This window comes from Ictidomys tridecemlineatus, chromosome 13 (genome assembly GCF_052094955.1).
Source record: "Ictidomys tridecemlineatus isolate mIctTri1 chromosome 13, mIctTri1.hap1, whole genome shotgun sequence".
Lineage (NCBI taxonomy): Eukaryota > Metazoa > Chordata > Mammalia > Rodentia > Sciuridae > Ictidomys > Ictidomys tridecemlineatus.
Genome location: NC_135489.1, coordinates 30,132,157 through 30,151,152, shown reverse-complemented (window position 1 = coordinate 30,151,152; position 18,996 = coordinate 30,132,157). Strand labels below are relative to the sequence as shown.

Below are 18,996 nucleotides of genomic sequence, written 5' to 3'. Positions count from 1 at the left end.
CTAGGTGTATATACTAATTATGTGATTTTGAAATTACATATATTCTTTGGATTTGACTGTAGAGCAGATTTTATTGTAAAATTTTAATTAGTTTTGATAGAATCTTTGATCTCTTTTTTCAAGTAGGACAGCTTGCAAATCATTCTAAAAGAAGCTGAACATGAGGAAACTTATTAGATGAATAATTTCCAATAAGGTAGCTGTTTCTGTTCAGAAAGAGCACTTTGTTTTCTCTGTAGATAATAAAGAAAGTGCAGCCTCAGTTTCTAGTCTTATAAACATTCCATCAAACTTAGATTTGATATGTGTTTTCCCACTATATCTCTGATTCATTGAAACAATTGCAGGTGTTCCTTCTCTATGGAGTAATTGTTCTTACCATATTTATAGTCTGCATATTATATATTCAGAAATACTCATGGAGAAAAAGGTCTTTCATGTGGATTCTTGACTTTAGTAGACACTGCTTCGGGGAATGTAGCATAACACTTGGAAAAAAATTCCAATGGTTGGTTTGGAATGATCATTCTTTTCCTTTGAACATGGACAGAATAATATAAAATGTTAATCAAATGTAACAATCGAAATACCTTTCACTAAACTTACCTCTTATAACAAATGTATTAAAATATAAATTTAATTGGATGTGTTATTTCCTTTTAAATATTTTGGATTTCTTTTTTTATTTGTTCCCTTTGCAGTGATTTAAGCAGGATTCCTGCTGTATCTAAGTCCTTAGGGGCCGATAGTTTTACAGACAATCCTTTTAAAATGAATAGTGTCAACCTTTTAAGCCACAGAGGGGAGTTATAGTCTCCAATCTGTAAAATGTTGGGCATCAGAATCTATAAATCGTTCCAGTTTTTTATTTTTATAGTCATTCCAGTGTGTTGAAATTGAAAGTAAACTTTGGATGCTTTGACATGTTTTCTATAACTTTTAAGACCTTTCAAGGTAATAAAGGTTATTTACTCTACAAAATGAAATTGCCAGGAAACAGGTAGCCCACTGATGTCATCTTAAAGTGAGTACCTAGACAATTTTGTCTGCATTTCTACTTTAAGATGACAGCCTTCATGGGAATACCTTTGAGTGCTTTGTAGAATCTAGTTTATTGGCGTGAACAGTGACTCAGTGTGTTCTAGTCTTGATCTAACCTTGTCTTTGATATTTGTTGATGTCACTGTCATTTTAGATGGGCTTTTTCTTTGCAGGAGAACTTTGACTTGAATGATATGTGTTTGATATTTGACCATTATCGTTAAGATTAACATATACCCTTAATCACAGGAAATAGCTACAGCCATAGTCTTTATTTGGTGGTCAAAAAGACCTGAACACAACAGTTAGTCCTTTATATTATGATCATCTCTGTGCTTATTTGTAAATGAGTTTGCAGTATAGATACACAGGAAGAGAAATTGAATATACAAAGGTGATAAAGACAGTCAAGAACTTAAATCAATGCAATGAAGATAATTTAAAGAAGAGAAAATTATTATGACTGAATTAAGCAATGAGTAGTTTTTAGAAATTTCAGGTTATTTGCTGTTAGATTCTAGAGAGGGCTTGATAATATAGAACCATTGTAAAAGGCATTTAATAGGAAAAATCCAGTGTCTGCTGAATAGTATACGTATTTAAGGCAGGGGACTGTGAGTTAAGTTTGGCTCTATGTGTATAGCCTGCAAATTTTACAAAAATTGTCAAAATGAATTTTAGATAAGGATTGGGTTATGTGGTTTGTCTGCAGTCCTGCTTCTCCTTCTTTTCTTAGAAACTTGTTTCCTGCCTGACTTTGAGGAAACTTGAGTTTGTGAATCCTGTTATATGAAAATTTCCATTCCAAATGCTTAGTTTTTTTGTTTTTGTTTTTTTCAGCATGAGGTATGAACCTAAGAGTTGAACCTAAGAGTTCTTTACCCTGAGCTACAATCATTAGTCATTTTTTATTTCTTATTTTGAGATACAGTTTGCTGACTTACTGAGGTTGGCATCAAACCTCCTGCCTCAGCCTCCTGAGTTGCTGGGTTTCAATTGTGTGCCTCCTTGCCCAGGACTCTACAAATGCCTGAAATATTGATAGTACTCTCTATAGGGGTAGTTAGTTTGATAAAGTCAGTGTTGTACATGTTCTGTTAAAAATAGCAGGCAGTATCTTGAAAATCATTGTAGTTGAATATGAAGGCAAGTCACTTATAATATAATGCAAAATTAGACCTTAAGTGTATATTCAGCCTTGAGAATTATCAATATCAAAATAATGGCTAAATCTATGAGATTGGGGTAATTTCTTCAGTCAACAATAAAATGAACATCTGTGTGAGCTAGGCATGGAAGTGCTGAGAGTTTAGTGAAAAATAATACAGGAACTCTATTCTTAGGAACTTCTAGATGGCTGAATATATTCTTTCCTAGAAATGGTAAAATAGATAATAAAAAGCATCTATGAATTGACATGTGAGAACTGCTATCACTTAAGGAGGTTTAAAAGTTTCACATGGTTTTTTAAAATAAACAGTGTTAAATTCAATTTAGTAGAGTAGAAAGAATTTTGGCCTGTGGGCCCAAAGTCCCGAGTTCTGATCTCAGCTGTACAATCACATAATTATGTCATCCTTGCCAAGACAAAACCTCTCTAAATTTCATTATTGAGAAAGGAAGAAAGTTGATCTAGATTTATGTTTTTCTTATTTTTTTAATTTGTTCATTTTAGATACACATGTAGAGTATATTTTGACACATATATACATGGAGTACAACCCATTCCAATTAGGACACCATTCTTTTTATTTTCATCAGTTGTTGATTGACCTTTATTTATTTACTTATATGTGGTGCTGAGAATTGAACCCAGTGCCTCACACATGTGAGGCAAGCGCTGTATCAACTGAGCCACAACCTCAGCCCCACTGTCTTTCTTATTCCCATCACTCCTCCCTTCCCTTCATTCCCTTTTATCTTATCCAATGAACTTCTATTCATCCCCTCCCTACCTTTCCTTGCTGTGGGTTAGTATCCACATAGGGAGAACATTCAGCTTTTGGATTTTTAGTACTGGCTTATTTCACTTAGCATGATAGTCTTCAGTTCCATCCATTTACCAGCAAATGCCATAATTTCATTCTTGGTTTTGGCCAAGTAATATTCATTATGTGTATACATCACATTTTCTTTATTCATTCATCTGTTGAAGTGCACCTAAGTTGGTTCTACAGGTTGGCTATGGTGAATTGAGCTGCTATAAACATTAATGTGGCTTCATCACTGTAGTGTGCTGATTTTAAGTCCTTTGGGTATAAACTGAGGAGTGGGGATAGCTGGTCAAATGGTTTCATTCCAAGTTTTCTGAGGAATCTCCATACTGCTTTCCAGAGTGGTTGTACCAATCTGCAGTCCCACCAGCAATGTATGAATCTTTTTCTTCACATCCTTGCCAAAATTTATTTTTACTTATATTTTTAGTAATTGCCATTCTGACTGGAGTGAGAACTATTTGTCATGAGCTATTGAAAGCAATGTTAAACCTTACAATGTAGCCTTTCGTGTTTAAAGAAAAAGGAAATAGAATTGAATCAGTATTAAATATTAGCAAATGTCAAAACTGTTCATAGGGTATTGCTCTCATTTTTATGTAGCTATGTACACACAAAGCAGTGTTTACCAAGTTGTGATATTAAATGTAATTCACTCTGGTTTCTTTTTTTTCTCATCAGAACATTTGGAAACACATGATTAATGAGCTGTGACTCATATCTTGGGTTATACAGTTTCTTTTAATTGTATAAGGAGTTTATGCTTAAGAAAACCTTGAAGATTTCATTAACTTTTTAAAACAACAGTTTTAGAAAAATTTAAGATTATATATGTTTTTTTGAGAAATGAAGAAATTGGATGGGAAAAAACTCAATACATTTTATTAATCTTTCAAATATGTTAATGAGGGAGGTAGCACTAGTGTTTTTCAGAGTACCAAAGCCTTTTTTAACTCCAGAAATATTATGCTGTTACTTGAGTAACTTTTTTTCTTGAGTTACTTGGTAGATATATGAACTTAGATAATTTCAGAGGATATTGATACTTTAAGCACCTCATAAAGTAATAGGAAAAATGGCTTGTTTGGTTGGAAAAATTTTTAGAAAATTTATAGTACTGCAGAATCAAGACATTATTTTTGTTAGTTTATGTAATGGTTTGCATAATACCCTTTAATTTTTCACTTTTTAGAGAATGATGATAAAATACATTTCTTTATTCACATTTAATATTTTTTTTCAAATATGTATCTGTTTTAATGGAATGATATATTTACAATATGAATCCAAGTTTTATTTCACATCATATGAGTAACTTCAGTAATTTTAAAGGTATGTCATAGTTGAATGTGAAGATCAAGATACTCAGCAGAGAGATCCAAAGACCCATGAGATGTACTTGAATGTAATGAGAAGATTCAGCCAAGCATTATTAAAGGTAACCATTCAAATGGGCCAGATCTGGCCTATTACCTGCATTATTATGTCCTGTGAATCATTTTTACATTTTTTAAGTGGTTGAAAACAAGTCCAAAGAAGAGCAATACTTTCTGATACATGAAAGGTATTTTAAATTAAAATTTCAATGTTTATATGCAAGTTATTTGGAACATAGTCATTCCCATTCATTATGTATTGTCTGTGCCTGTTTTTTGCACTACAGTAGCAGTTGAATATTTGGAATGAAAACTTTGTTGCCAAAAAGGCCTAAAATATGTATTTTTTTGACACTTTACAGAAATTTGGTGACCAATTTTAATGAAATAAACCTCTACATGGAAAAAAATAAAAGCTTTGCTTTTTAATTTTCCTTTGTGTTTTTCTTATATAACTTAAGTACATCCTCAGAAATCTAGAAATATTTGTATTGTACATATTGTACATATTCCCTATACAACTGAAGTGTTTGCTTCATCAACAGTTTATAGAGAAATATAAGGCCATGTTTTGCTTGGTTTCTTTTGATCATAAAGCAATACTCAAGATCAACCAGCAGAGGGTGCATATCAGTGAAAAGAAAACATTGTTCTGTAATATGGTTGCTACAGAAAATTTTACTTCATAGCGTTTTTTACCTGCTGTTTCATGTTTTGAGTTCTTAAAATTTAAATTACATTTTATTAAACACTTCGAGACTCAGTTTGTATATAATTCTCAGTGCTTAGAGCATCTTAGTATTAAACTGATTGGCTAATAAGCTGTTGGTCTTCTAATCTTTGCCACCTTGTGAAGTCATTTCAGTTTCTCTGAACTTACATTTTCTCATCTTTTATAAGGGGATGATAACATTTCCCCAACGCTCTTATCAGGGCAGAGGAAGATGAAAGGAGAGTAGATTTTTACAGTATTTTATGAGCTGACAATTATTACATAATTACATAAGACTTTATAGTTTCTTGTTTTTAATTACCTAATGTTTTCCTGGACAAGCATGTATTTTGATACTATTTGGGTATATCTCCCGGACAATCTCTCCCCTCACCCCCCCCGCCACCCCATACTGGGATTGAACCCACAGCCATGTTATCACTGAGCTACATCTCTATAGCTTTTTTATTTTGAGGTAGGGTCTTACTAAGTGCTAAGGCTGGCTTTGAACTACCTCAGCTATTATACTCAGTGCCTTCCCTCTCTTCTGTAAGTAGATTTTTTAGTTTCTTGAAGGTAGTATCTTAGTTGCTTCTATATATGTATGCCTAGCACATTTCTAAAGATACCATCAGTTTTCAGTTATTTATTGAATCAGTCAATGAAAGCATTTTGGGTGAACAAATTCTGTCTTGTCACACGGTTATTTGTGGGGGAAAAATGTTTTGTTTTAGACCAATGTTCACTGAAAACAGATAATTTCAACTGCAAACAGTTTGGTGATGTTTACCTACTATATCAGATTTTTCATTATATTTAATCAAAATAATGTTTTTCAGTTTCTCTTTGTGTTGAAGTTTATAGCTATTAGAAGAGAAAAAAAGATTATCCATGCTGTTAAAGAAACCCTGATCATCATGCAATATAGAACTAATTTTGCTTTGCTTTGATTCCCTTCAGGGGGATAAGTCTGTCAGAGTTATGCGTTCTTTGCTGGCTGCACAGCAGACATTTGTAGATCGGTTGGTGCATCTAATGAAAGCAGTCCAGCGTGAAAGTGGAAATCGCAAGAAAAAGGTAAATGCTTTCTGTTTATGTCTAAAAGTGGTGTGGCATCGTAAAATAGTGAGTTTTGACCATTCTCTCGTTGGGTCAGTAGATTATATGAATTTCTTATGATGTAATTACAAGAACATTTATAAACACTGATTGTGTATGGGTTCCTGTTTTTTGAGTTTACGCATGTCAAAGCATTTAAACCAAATTCTGTAAATTAGGTATTATCCTAATTGTGAAGAAAATCAGGCATAGAGAGGTTAAATAATTTGTTCATGTCACATAACCAGTAAGTGTTAAGATTTATGATTTGTACCTGTGTATTTTGGACTCATTTTTATGCATACTTTACTGGTTCTCATTTTAGAATATATTTGATATGTAAAGTATGTCTAGAAATCTTTAGTGTAGAATTCTTAGAAACAACTTGCTCAAGGTTGCAGAACAGATTGTTAAATAGTGACAACACTGGCTTCATGTCTGTTCTCTTGGCCAGTGTATTAATCTTTGAACCATGAAGCCTCCACTTGATAAGTAGAATAGATGAGTATCTATTCTTCACAAGTCATTTTCTGATGAGTACCTTAAATCATATGAAGGGTTTATTTGGTATCTTCTTTTTCTCCTGATCCTATTAGATAATAAGATAATAGGCAGGGTTTTCTTCTTCTTCTTTTCTTTCTTTCTTTCTTTTTTTTTTTTTGTTGTTGTTGTAGATGGACACAGTACCTTTATTTTATTTATTTACTTTTATGTGGTGCTGAAGATTGAACCCAGTGACTCACCAATGCTATGCAATCTTTCTACCACTGAGCCACAACCACAGCCCCAGGTCTTTCTGCTTGATCTTTGCAAAATAACACAATACAGCTTATCTACTGTTGTTCTCTAGACTTGAAAGAGGAAAGTTGAAAAAGGATAAGATGAAGAATTTAATTAGAAATTCAAAGACAATGGATCATGTTTAAAGAAATGCAAAGATATAAGCAAGGAAATATTATTTACCTAGTTAGGGAGGGGATATAAAATGAAGGGAAAACATGTTTTATTCAGTTGCTGTTTTTTGTTGTTGTTGAGAAGAATCAGAAACCATGGTTAAATAAATAAATCCATACTTGCTACTCACCCTGGGTTAGAAGTATTGTGATCTCTAGTATTCACCATCGGGGGGAGCTGCACCTTTGATGTGTGCACTTTGGGGCATTTTGTTTTAGCATCAGTACTCTGTTTTTAATCAGTCTGTAGCAAGCAAAAGTTGAAAAGAGCAGTCAGGACACTATTGTAATAACCAAGATGAGAAAAGAAATTTCTATGTTCCTGGAATGATGGCAGTATGAGAAGAATCTATATTTTTACCTTTATTATCTGTCTTCTGGTTATTTTATTGTTTATCAGCACATGAACTAGAAATCGGTTATGATAGAATAACTTGAAAGTCAGATTAACTGACATTTCTTCATATAAGTATATTTGACTATCCACTTCACTATGGAGCAGATTTTTGATTTTTATAAGGCATGTATTGGAATTCATGCCAGTTTTCAGTTGATTCTAATTGGAACTTGTCATCATCAGAAGGAGATTTGGAGTATTACTGGAAGGAAATAATTTTATGTCAATCCCTAAAACTTTTTTTTTTTTTTTTTTTAATTTTTGTATATCCCTGACTCCAGAATTCTTTTTTGGTATAGGCTTCTTGCATTACAGTTGAAGTGCTTTGTGTCAGTGGGATTGGCAAGTTAAGTTTTCCTCTTTAAAGTACAAGCTCATCTGTTTAAAGAATGCAAGACTCTCTCAGCTTTTCAAAGGATAGATTATTTCTTAAAAACTGAATAAAAGGGCTTTTAACAATGTGAAAGCTGTTTTACCATGACTTGATTTCTCAGTTTCTGAGAGCCTGGCTCAGTTCAATTTGCATATGAACTGAAGAAACTGAATGATGATGATATCTTAAAAAAAGTTAGATTACCTTCAGTAAAAGGTAGAAGGTAGGGACAGATCAAGTTCCAAGTTAAAATTTCTTTCTTATATTCAAAAAATGCATTGGGGCATTATAATGAAAATTTCAGTTAATATTTAGTCATGCAAAATTAAATTTCAAATAAAATTATAAAATTTAGGTTTTCTCTGGCTTCATAAATCCTTTGGAAATAGAAGTCAAATCTTTTAAATCCAGCTTGAGGCAAATTAAATGTATTCTTGAGACTAGTCTTTTATTTTTTAACATTTTTTTATTGTAGTTGGACATAATACCTTTATTTTATTTATTTATTTTTATGTAGTGCTGAGGATTGAACCCAGCATGCCTTGCACATGCTAGGCGAGTGCTCTACCACTGAGCCACAACCCCAGCCCCCAGGGACTACTCTTTTAAAGGATACTGCTAAGGCTAGGATAAAGCTCAGTTATAGCCACCCTCCCACTCCTACCTCCAAAAAGAAAAATAAAAACATGCTGCTGCTTTTGTTACATGGATTATTTATAAGTGTTTTTCTCTCTCACATATGTACTATCTGCTTTATGTAAGTCTTCATATATTTTATAATGCTCTGCAAAAATCTTAATATCAGTTTTTCTATCTTTATGTTTTATGAACTGCTTTTTTTAACCAAATTAATTCCTTCTAATTCATTTTCCTAGAATGAGAGATTACAGGCATTACTTGGAGATAACGAAAAGATGAATTTGTCAGATGTGGAACTCATCCCTTTGCCTTTAGAACCCCAGGTGAAAATTAGAGGAATAATCCCAGAAACAGCTACACTATTTAAGGTAATTATGAGGTATCTTTAATGTATATGATTAGAATCTAATTCTTTAAAACACGACACTACCTTGGAAAATTAGTACATTACTAGAAATATTTCTAATTCTGTTTGATTTAGGAAGTACCAGAGGGAAAAAAGGACCTTTCATTTATCACTGCGGTTTCATTGAAGATCTTCTGTGTATGAGTACATAAGCATTTTTTTTTACAAACAAAACGTATAAACAAACAAAACGTATAAAATATATATCTCTGTTTAGAACTTTTTTAAAACTACTTAATTATTGTAATTCAGAGCCACAACTACTTTTCTCCCTTGAGGCTATTTTTTTTTTTTAAATAATCAAATTGTAAATTTACATGAAAGTTCAGATTGTTAGGTATGAGGCCCAGTTACCCCATCACCACCTTTTTTTTATTTTCAACATTTCTCAACACAATATTTGTTCCTGTGAACATTAAACTTCTTCATTTTCTTTTCTTCTGTTTTTTGATACCAGCGATTAAACCCTTGGGCACCTGCCTAAACAATGAGTCACATCCCTAGCCCTGTTTATTTTTTATTTTGAAACAGGTTCTCATAAAGTTGATTCGGGCCTTGCCAAGTTGCTGAGGCTGGCTTTTGAACTTACCATCCTCCTGCCTCAAGTCTTCAGAGCTGCTGGAATTACAAACTGCACCTCCATGCCTGGCTTGTTTTTAGTTCTTAGTAGCACATTCAACTTTCTTTAGGTCTGGCCATCAGTTGCACAGGTAGAAATAGAATGCAGCTGCCTTTCTTATCATACTACAAAGGACTGAGCATCATACCTGCCAAGCAGTACTATCTGAGGGGCATCATACAGAAAGATCTCTGTGAGACATGGTGTTTTAGGTTTTGTGAATCCAGTGATGGAAGTTCATAAGTTGCATTGAGCATTACTTTGCATAATAGAAGAAACAGATCATAGAGAAACAACTTGTGTAGATGAAAAAGGATGTAGTTACAGTACAAAATAGTTCACAGTTTTTGAAGAGGTGTGTTGTCAAGGCAACTTATTGGCAGCCTAGGTTACACAACTGAAACATAAGTTTCATAAAATAGTACTTAATCTTACTGCATGTTATAGAATGATAGTGTCTGTTTTTCAAAAATATTTTCTAATTGCTTTAACATTTAAATGTTTCTTACAACCCATTTTTAAAAATTTGAATAATCATTAATAGATTGCAACTTACAGTTTGAAAACAGGTATAGGAGATGCAATGCAAATATTTCTTCGTGCTTACATTCCATGGAGGACTCAAGAATAGAAAGTTATGCATAAGGCAGTATACTTTTATCAACTAGTATTTCGCTGGTTGTTAAACAGCGAACTCCCAAGAACTCCCAAGCAAGACCAGTTTCTCTAAGCACTAATTAAAAATAGTGAATTAAAAAGGTACTTTTACTCTTGTTTTCAAACAGGGTAGAAAAGTATGTCTAAGACAGAGCAAGAGTTTTAAGAATAGAATATAAGAATGTACATCTGCCATTATTGGTAGTGGATTCTAAACCTGTGTTATTTTTAATTATAGAATATTACAGTTTTGTTTTATGCATATAAAGTAAATAGTCAAAATATGGGGATTCTATTTGATAAGAATATACAGTCCTGTTATTGTTTTCTAGCCTTAAGCTTATGGAATTCTTAAACATAGTGAATTGGAGTTTAGAAATACTGGTCTTCAGACAGTTTCTGTGTATAACTGTTTAGATGTGTAGAGTAACTAGCTATATAATATATCTCTGTATAGAGTTATTACATAACTCGAAGTAATTCTTAATTGGGGACATGGATGCCTTTGAGAATCTTGAAAAAGTGATGGATTATATTCTTTCAGTAGTCCATCTGCTTATTCTATTTACACATTGAAAATATTGCATATAGCTGCAGGGAACCCATAGATTCCTGTTGTACTTTTATAAACTTCTGAAAATTCTTTTGTGTAATGTATTTTTTTAATATTTATTTTTTAGTTGTAGGTGGACAGGTTTGAACCCAGTACCTCACATGTGCTAGGCAGACACTCTACCATTGAGCCACAACCCCAGCTCTTTGTGTAATATTTTTAAAGGAGTTTTTGTAGTTCTTGGTCTAAGAACCAAAGTTGGATCATTATGGAGAATGGTTCACTTAAGGCACTGGGAGTAATGGTAGTTATACTATGGTCATCATCGCCTTGCTTCAGATTTTAGATGAAATTGAAATTTCATATTTACCTTTGAATCTGAAAAAAAATAAATTACATCAAAGATCCTTTTACCTGTCATATTTAGGAAGATCACTTCCAACAATTATTCTTGAGCTTTTGTAAATTAGGGCTTAAGGTAATAAGTACATTTTGATAGTGGTGATAAAATGATTCTCTAAATTTAAGTTAATTTAAGGTTTAGAATTTTAGTACACTAGAATATTTATGCTCTGAGCTTAACATTCTTTGAAGCATTTTTTCATGCCTTTTTTCTCATCATGTTATAGAAAAGATTTTTTTGTGTGCGTGTGTGTGTGTGTGTGTGTGTGTGTGTGGTGCTGGCAGTCTAACCCAGGGCCTCATGCATGCTAGGCAAGTGCTCTATTACTGAGCCATATCCCCAGCCCCTATAGGGAAGTTTTCAAACAGTGCAAAGTTAAAGGGGTTTTTCAGTACGTGACTATGTATCTACCACTTCCATTACTTCCATTCTGTCATTAATATTTTGCTTTGTCTGCTTTGCCATGTGTCTTCATCCCTTCGTGTGAAGCTTTTTATGCTGTTTTCTTGGTTTACATAAATTAGAGATATTGCCATTTGTTTTCTTTTGTGACACATTTATTTTCTGTATATTATTATGAATTTCTCCAAATTTACATCTTATAAAATATTTTCTATCCATGGTCAAAATCCATAGGATCTCTCTTTCTTAGAGCAGTTTTCTGACCATGTATCCCCAAAGTAATAATCTCAGGATTTTGAAAAATCAAAATTTTGAGATTTTGAGTCTCATAGTATATAATTGCTATTAAAAACCATGGCTGTGGGGCTGGAGTTGTGGCTCAGTGGCAGAGCACTTGCCTCACACATGTGAGGCACTGGGTTTGATCCTTAGCACCACATAAAAATAAACAAACAATATATATTGTGTTCATCTATAACTAATAATAAATAAATATATATTAAAAATGGCCATGTCCTTTTCATCTGATAAATTTTTGTTTTATACTGTTTTACTTTATTTACTCCATTATATCTCTAAAAATAAAAATAATGGTAGTAGACACACATGGAATGTCTGCTTTATATTAGGCCTAGTGTGAGACCCTTCTCATCAACAGTTTCTGATTGTCATAGCAGAGGAAACACTATCTTTGTTTTATAAATTATTCATAGGCCTGTTTGGTACCTGGCAAAGCCTGGATTCAGAGCCAGGATTGTTTAATTGCAAAGCTTGTACTTTTTCCACCATGTGATTTACCTATTAGCTGGTTCATTGTTCTCTACTTGGTACCCTCGTGTATCTTACTGACAACTCATGTTGTTTCTTTAGGTCTTGTTCACCTGTTTTTAAATTATGTGCCAAACTTTCTTCTGGCTATAGTAAATCTTTATGCATTTATTTACATTCAATTTGAAAACAGTACATTTCTTTTCCAGAGTGCCCTTATGCCTGCACAGTTGTTCTTTAAGACAGAAGATGGAGGCAAATATCCCGTAATATTTAAGCATGGAGATGATTTACGCCAAGATCAACTCATTCTTCAAATCATTTCACTTATGGACAAGGTGAGCATAACTTTATATTGATAGGGGACATGTTTTTATTTTAGAAAACTATGGTTTAGTATATATACTGCTTATGGAAACAAAAGTGTTTGTATTATTCAGTTACAGTCCTAAAAATCTTTTAGTAATCTCCACTTATCCTTGAACAAATAAAATTGTTTTTCTGCACTTCAGAATTATTCTTGTGAAGAGTGTGAAGCTTCATATGCGCCATAAAACCTTTTTTCCAAATTTAAATTCTCACATTGTAAGCTTTAGTAATTTCTATAATGTCTATTATATCTTTTTTTTAAAAAAGAAAACATCTCATTATTGTCTTGGCTTTCAAAGGAATGTTGGCCTCACTTTAAAAAAATTTTTATTGTAAAGTACTTTATGTCCATAAAGGAGAACCCTGCTATTTATTAAAAACTCATCATAGAGAGTGAAACATCATCAAAAATCAATGAATTTATTTCGATGATTTAAGTTTAATTAACTTAGTTAACCTTACATTAAGGTTATATCTTTATTATATTAAATGACTCTAGTAGTTGTCCACAAAACTATTTCCTAATAATTTTTACATTTGTTTAAAGTATTTTATCTTTTGATTTAAAGCTGTTACGGAAAGAAAATCTGGATTTGAAATTGACACCTTATAAGGTATTAGCCACGAGTACAAAACATGGTGAGTTTATTTTACATAAGGATTGTTTACTTTGATGTCTAATGAGTACTCTTTAAACTGAAAATTCTGAAGAATGTTAGAGATTAAACTTACTTTTGTAGCACTGCAGGCCAGTTAGGCCATGTTTCCTTCTCTGCTTCCTCCTTTTTTTCTCTTTCCCTTCTGTCTCTTCCTTCCATTCCTCCTTCTCGTCTTTCCTCTCTTGCATCACTTCCCTTTTCTTTAGTCTTTCCTACTTTCCTTTTATCCTTGTCCCTCTGTTTCTCCCCCTCTCTTCCCTCTGTTCCCTCACTCCCTATATCTGTTGTGCATGCACACATGCTCTCACTTTGTATTTTTACCTCTTGAAATTATAAAAACATCACCTTTGGAGAAAATTTAACACCTCTGTTATGTATTTCTTTGCATTTAAATTGATTATAATCCACAGATGTTTATTGCATTGTTATCTGTTCAGAATAATCCTTTGAGAAAGGCTTTGCACTGTGCTCTGCTTATAAAAGCTATTCAGCAAATTATGTTGTCAGTTGAATTCTTTTTTATATATTTTGACTATGTGTGCTTGCACATTCACATACAAACATGGATACATGTATATAGCATGTAAGTATTTTTAAAATAGAATAACCTCTGGAAGTTTGATGGCAAATTCTCTAAGAATGCTTGACTAATGCTTTTTGTAAATTCCATACTCTTGTGCTTTATATCTACAGTTACCTTAAAAAAATAAAATAATTGTTTTAAGTTTTTGCCCTTCCCTTGGCTACTTCCAAGACTATTTGATGATTTTATTATTCTCATTTTCCTTCAAATTGATTTTTATAGAAGTGCAAATGTGCTTCTTTACTATCCTACATAGGTTTATTTGGTAGTTTTTATTTGCTCTTGGGACAAAGACCAAAAGGCTTTACCTAGATTTAAATTCTTCAGTTGTAGGACTCCCTGTACCTGTCTCAAGCCTCTTCATTTGCCACTGTCCTCTTGCTTTCTTGAGCCAAAATGGCTACATTTAAAAAAAAAATTTTTTTCTTTTTTTAGTTGTTTGTGGACTCAGTGCCTTTATTTGTTTTTATGTGGTGCTATGATCGAACTCAGTGCTTCACACTTGTAAGGCAAGTGCTCTACCACTGAGCCACAGCTCCAGCCCCCCAAATGGCTACATTTTGTTTTCTCTAATGCCCCATGCTCTTTTTGCTCTTGGTACCTTCACATATACTATGACCGCTATCTGACACAGCTTTTCCTACATAGCTTTATCTAGCTTTATCTACTAACTTTATTGTTGAAATAATAAAAACATGATTCAGTTGCCAAATGTCCTTTGATTCTTCTGTAACTTAAGTCTCCCTGAACTTTCAGGCCATGCTTTCATTCATAGTGTTTAAGATATGTAGGTAGGATCAAGCATGTATTTTTGCTTACTTGACAGCTCATGCTCCATAGTAAAAAAACAACAAATACTTCTTAAGCAAATTACTGTGTACTGTTGTACATTTGTGATATGAGAATAAATAAAACACTTCTTGCTCTAAAGGTGTGTGATCTGTGTGTAAATTGTTAGAAGACTCAAAACCAGATCATGACTCTTTCTAGTTCTAAAATAATGTTTCCCATTCATCTTTCATTTTTTTCATGTATTGGTTGTTATATGTTCCTATTGTTGTTCCAAGATTTACCAGACTTTTTTCATTTTTATTATCTCACATACTGTTACCTCCTGGTTGAGGTTCTTGGGAGGTACTTCTTCCCAAGTCATTTCCAGTAAATGACAGAAGATGGAGTGTTAGACAAAAGGAGCCACTGGACATATACAAATTGGCTTAGTTGATAATATTCCAGAATTCTTAGAATGCTCTTAAATTCATACTGTTTTTGATTACTATCTCTTATCCAGCCATGGAAAGAAGAAAATTTTGATGATAGATTTAAGAAGCTTTGTCTGTTGCTTTGTGTTCTTTTGTTCAATAATAGAAATTTGCCTAGACAAATAAGCAGATTAATTAGCATAAAAATTTTCCTGGTAGTTAGTGTTGTCAATGCCAAAATAAACTGAATATAGCGTTCACAGACCTTTTTAAGTTGTTCAGATGTAGAGTGTATCCATTACAAAAGAAGGTTATTCTTAGTAGAACCTTTATTTCTATTATCTAAAAGGTATTATGGATACAGTATGTTTGTTCATTTCTGTGTAGGTTTCATGCAGTTTATCCAGTCAGTTCCTGTTGCTGAAGTTCTTGATACTGAGGGAAGCATTCAGGTATAGGACCAATTTTAAGTATTTATAAAACTCATGTATATATTCTTCATAATGAAAATTTAAGTCTTCATGGAAAATATGTGGAATTAAATGAAAGTCTCCCTTTATCACTTTCTTTATACAGGTTTTTTTTTTTTAGAAGTGAGCATTATTTCTAGTTGGAAATTCTTCCATGTCAGTGTATTCAGGTGGTCAGTTTTATGAGTAATGCATGCCATACAAAATACAAGATTAGAATTAAAATGTAAAACTATGTTAAAGTTTATGATTGCATTATATTTCAAAGTGAGGCTATACTATAATTTATGTAACATTTAATTGATGGACCTTTTGCTTATTTCCAATTTTTGTTATTTAGAAAGTATTGTAGAGACATTCTTACTCATACATCTTTTGTACAATTATGCTTATAGCACTGCAATTTAAAAACTTTTTAAAATATTTTTCTGTTGAAGAAATTTATATGCTCAGTAGGTTCCCTCATCAGAAAAGTTGGAGGCCTGTGGGAATTTCTCCACTTTTTTTGTGTGTATATTTTTTTCTATGACATTCTTATATTATATCCTTTCACTATAACAAACCTTAGGTGTAGTGCAAATAAATGTTGAATCTGTGGGTCCTATAGCAAATCAAGTTGTTAGTGGTCTTGAAGTCATTATTTCATAAAGTTATCAATTAAGTATATTATTCTGAAATTAAGATTAGTTTTTATTTTATTTATTTATTTTTTTGGTACCGGGGAGTGAACTCAGGGGTACTCAGCCACTGAGCTACATCCCCAGCCCAGTTTTGTATTTTATTAGAGACAGGATCTCAGTGAGTTGCTTAGTACCTCACTGTTGCTGAGACTGGCTTTGAACTCATGATCCTCCTGTCTCAGCCTCCTGAGCCACTGGGATTACAGGTGTGCGCCACAATGCGTGGTCAGGATTATTTTTGTAAAGGAGGAGAGTGTGTATACTGGTTCTAGACTACATTTATGATCTCTGTAAATAGTTTGGGTGGGTCATAGGGTATTGTTACCTTCACCTGTAGTTTATATTTAAAAGACTGATTTTTTTCCTAAAATAATTATTCCTTTTCTGTTTCTCATTGCCATGTATCCCTGCCTAATCTTAGTATTATCAGATTTCTAGCTCTTGGTATCCAATTGTGGTTTTAATTTGTAATTCCCTGATTATCTGCAAGGTTTAACATTTAAAAATCTATGTGAAGGACATGAAGCACTTGCCATCTTTTGTCCATGTTCCTATTGAGTTGTTTGTAGTTTTCCTATTGGTTTATAGGAATTCTTTATATATTCCAGATAAAAATACTTGGTTAAATATTCATAGTGTTCAAAAAACTGAAAACAGGATAAATCTATTTTTTAACAGTTATTTTAATTATACTTTGAAATAAAATGTTGTGTTTTTCTTTAACATTTGAAAGTAAAGAAATAGGTCAAGTGGATAATCTTAAAAAGGAAAAAAGAAAGAAAGACATTAAGTATCGTTTTTCCAAACGTTGTCAGACTCTTTGTACACTCCATTGCATTTATTGAACCACCATTATTGTTTGGTTCAGTAAGCATCTAATTGTATTTTGACTAAATTTTGGACTAGAAACTTATTGGTCATTTTTTATAATTTCAAAATGCCTAATTTGTTTAAACATATTGAATTCTTAAACGGGTAAATAATGTCTTTTCAGAACTTTTTTAGAAAATATGCACCAAGTGAGAATGGACCAAATGGGATCAGTGCTGAAGTCATGGACACTTATGTTAAAAGCTGTGGTAAGTTTTTCAGGTTAGCTTTCCATTTATGTGTTTGAGTAATAAAGCCTGCCATCTGATGAAATTACAAGTTACCTCTTCCTGGAACCTGTCAGTTTTCCCCTAGGTTTATCCTATTTTTGAATAATGACAGTAGGCAGGCTATGGGGAAAGTATTATTTAGAAATAATTGTGCTTTCAATAAAAACTTTGGATAAAAAGTGAGCTCAGCTGAGTGCTTTAGATAAAAACTGAGCTCAGCCAAAAGTGCTCTGTAAAAATAGTATTTTTCACAGTATTTTGTAGTCAGTACTCTTGGTTCATTCCTAGAAGTAATAGCATGCTATAAGGATTAATTTGTATTTTTCTGTCATTTTTGCTATCTTTATAAAGCTTATGTTCTTGTATATTTTATCTCTTAAGTTGTTTGTTTATAACTAAATTGTTTAAGAGAAGATAAAGAACCTGATACTAGATTTCAACCCTGAATGATATATGGTATATAATGGTCATAACTGTTTTTTATAAATATTATATTTAGTTTTATATTTATGCCTATACATAAGCAAACAAAGCTGGAAGGAGGAAGGCTTTTTGAATATTTGACAGCTATATTTAAAATTGAATTTTTTTATGTTTTTAGAAATTGCTTTTTGGGGGGGGAGAATTTTTTTTTAATATTTATATTTTGGTGAACACAACATCTTTATTTTATTTTTATGTGGTGCTGAGGATCAAACCAAGCACCCCGCTTGCCAGGCGAGTGCGTTACCTCTTGAGCCACATCCCTAGCCCTAGAAATTGCTTTTTGATACGTAGTATTTTTTTTTTTTATTTTTCCCAACCTTCCTATGAGCTAGTATTTCAGAATTTTTTGGTCCTCAGGAACTTAAGTCAAATGAACCTTAATATTTTGAAAATTTGGGCTGGGGATGTGGCTCAAGCAGTAGCGCGCTCGCCTGGCATGCGTGCGACCCGGGTTCGATCCTCAGCACCACATACCAACAAAGATGTTGTGTCTGCCGAGAACTAAAAAATAAATATTAAAAAAAAATTCTCTCTCTCTCTCTCTCTCTCTCTCTCCCTCTCCCTCTCTCTCTCCCTCCCTCTCTCTCCTGTCTCACTCTCTCTTTAAAAAAAATATTTTAAAAATTTGAACAAGACAATTTTCTGTCATTATTAGGTGGTCTAATCTTCTTTTTACATAGGAGCTAAAATAAACATGTTTTTGTAAATACTATTATATAACAACATTGTAGTTTTGAAAAAGCCGTTATAATTTATATATTTGCAGTTATATTATTGTTAGGGTACTAATGTGAAGTTAAAAAGTGCCCTTACCATTCGAGTGTATTACATTTTCTGTCTTTGACACATCAAGGTTGTTTCTCTATAATTTAAAACAAAACAAAAACAAAACTTATTTACTTTTAATTTAGGTAGCACAATTTTAAATTATGGTGCGATTGACAGTTTATTATAATTCTTTTTCAATGTCAGCTAACGTGTTCAATTTGAACTGAGAAATGCTAGATATGTTATAATTGAGATTCTTGAAACTTGGTTTAACTTTTTGATGGGAAT

At 32.6% G+C, this 18,996-nt stretch overlaps 1 protein-coding gene across 3 annotated transcripts in view; it reads left to right on the top strand.

Annotated features, from left to right (window-relative positions):
• The window catches only part of Pik3c3 (phosphatidylinositol 3-kinase catalytic subunit type 3), a 120,609-nt gene that overhangs the window by 60,627 nt on the left and 40,986 nt on the right, over positions 1-18,996 (top strand). For all 3 annotated transcript variants that reach the window (XM_078030101.1, XM_078030100.1, XM_078030102.1), the window contains 7 exons: positions 4,368-4,473; positions 6,084-6,200; positions 8,820-8,951; positions 12,601-12,729; positions 13,330-13,399; positions 15,592-15,656; positions 17,349-17,433. In XM_078030101.1, the coding sequence (XP_077886227.1) occupies positions 4,368-4,473; positions 6,084-6,200; positions 8,820-8,951; positions 12,601-12,729; positions 13,330-13,399; positions 15,592-15,656; positions 17,349-17,433 (704 nt within the window). The remainder of the gene's footprint in view (positions 1-4,367; positions 4,474-6,083; positions 6,201-8,819; positions 8,952-12,600; positions 12,730-13,329; positions 13,400-15,591; positions 15,657-17,348; positions 17,434-18,996) is intronic.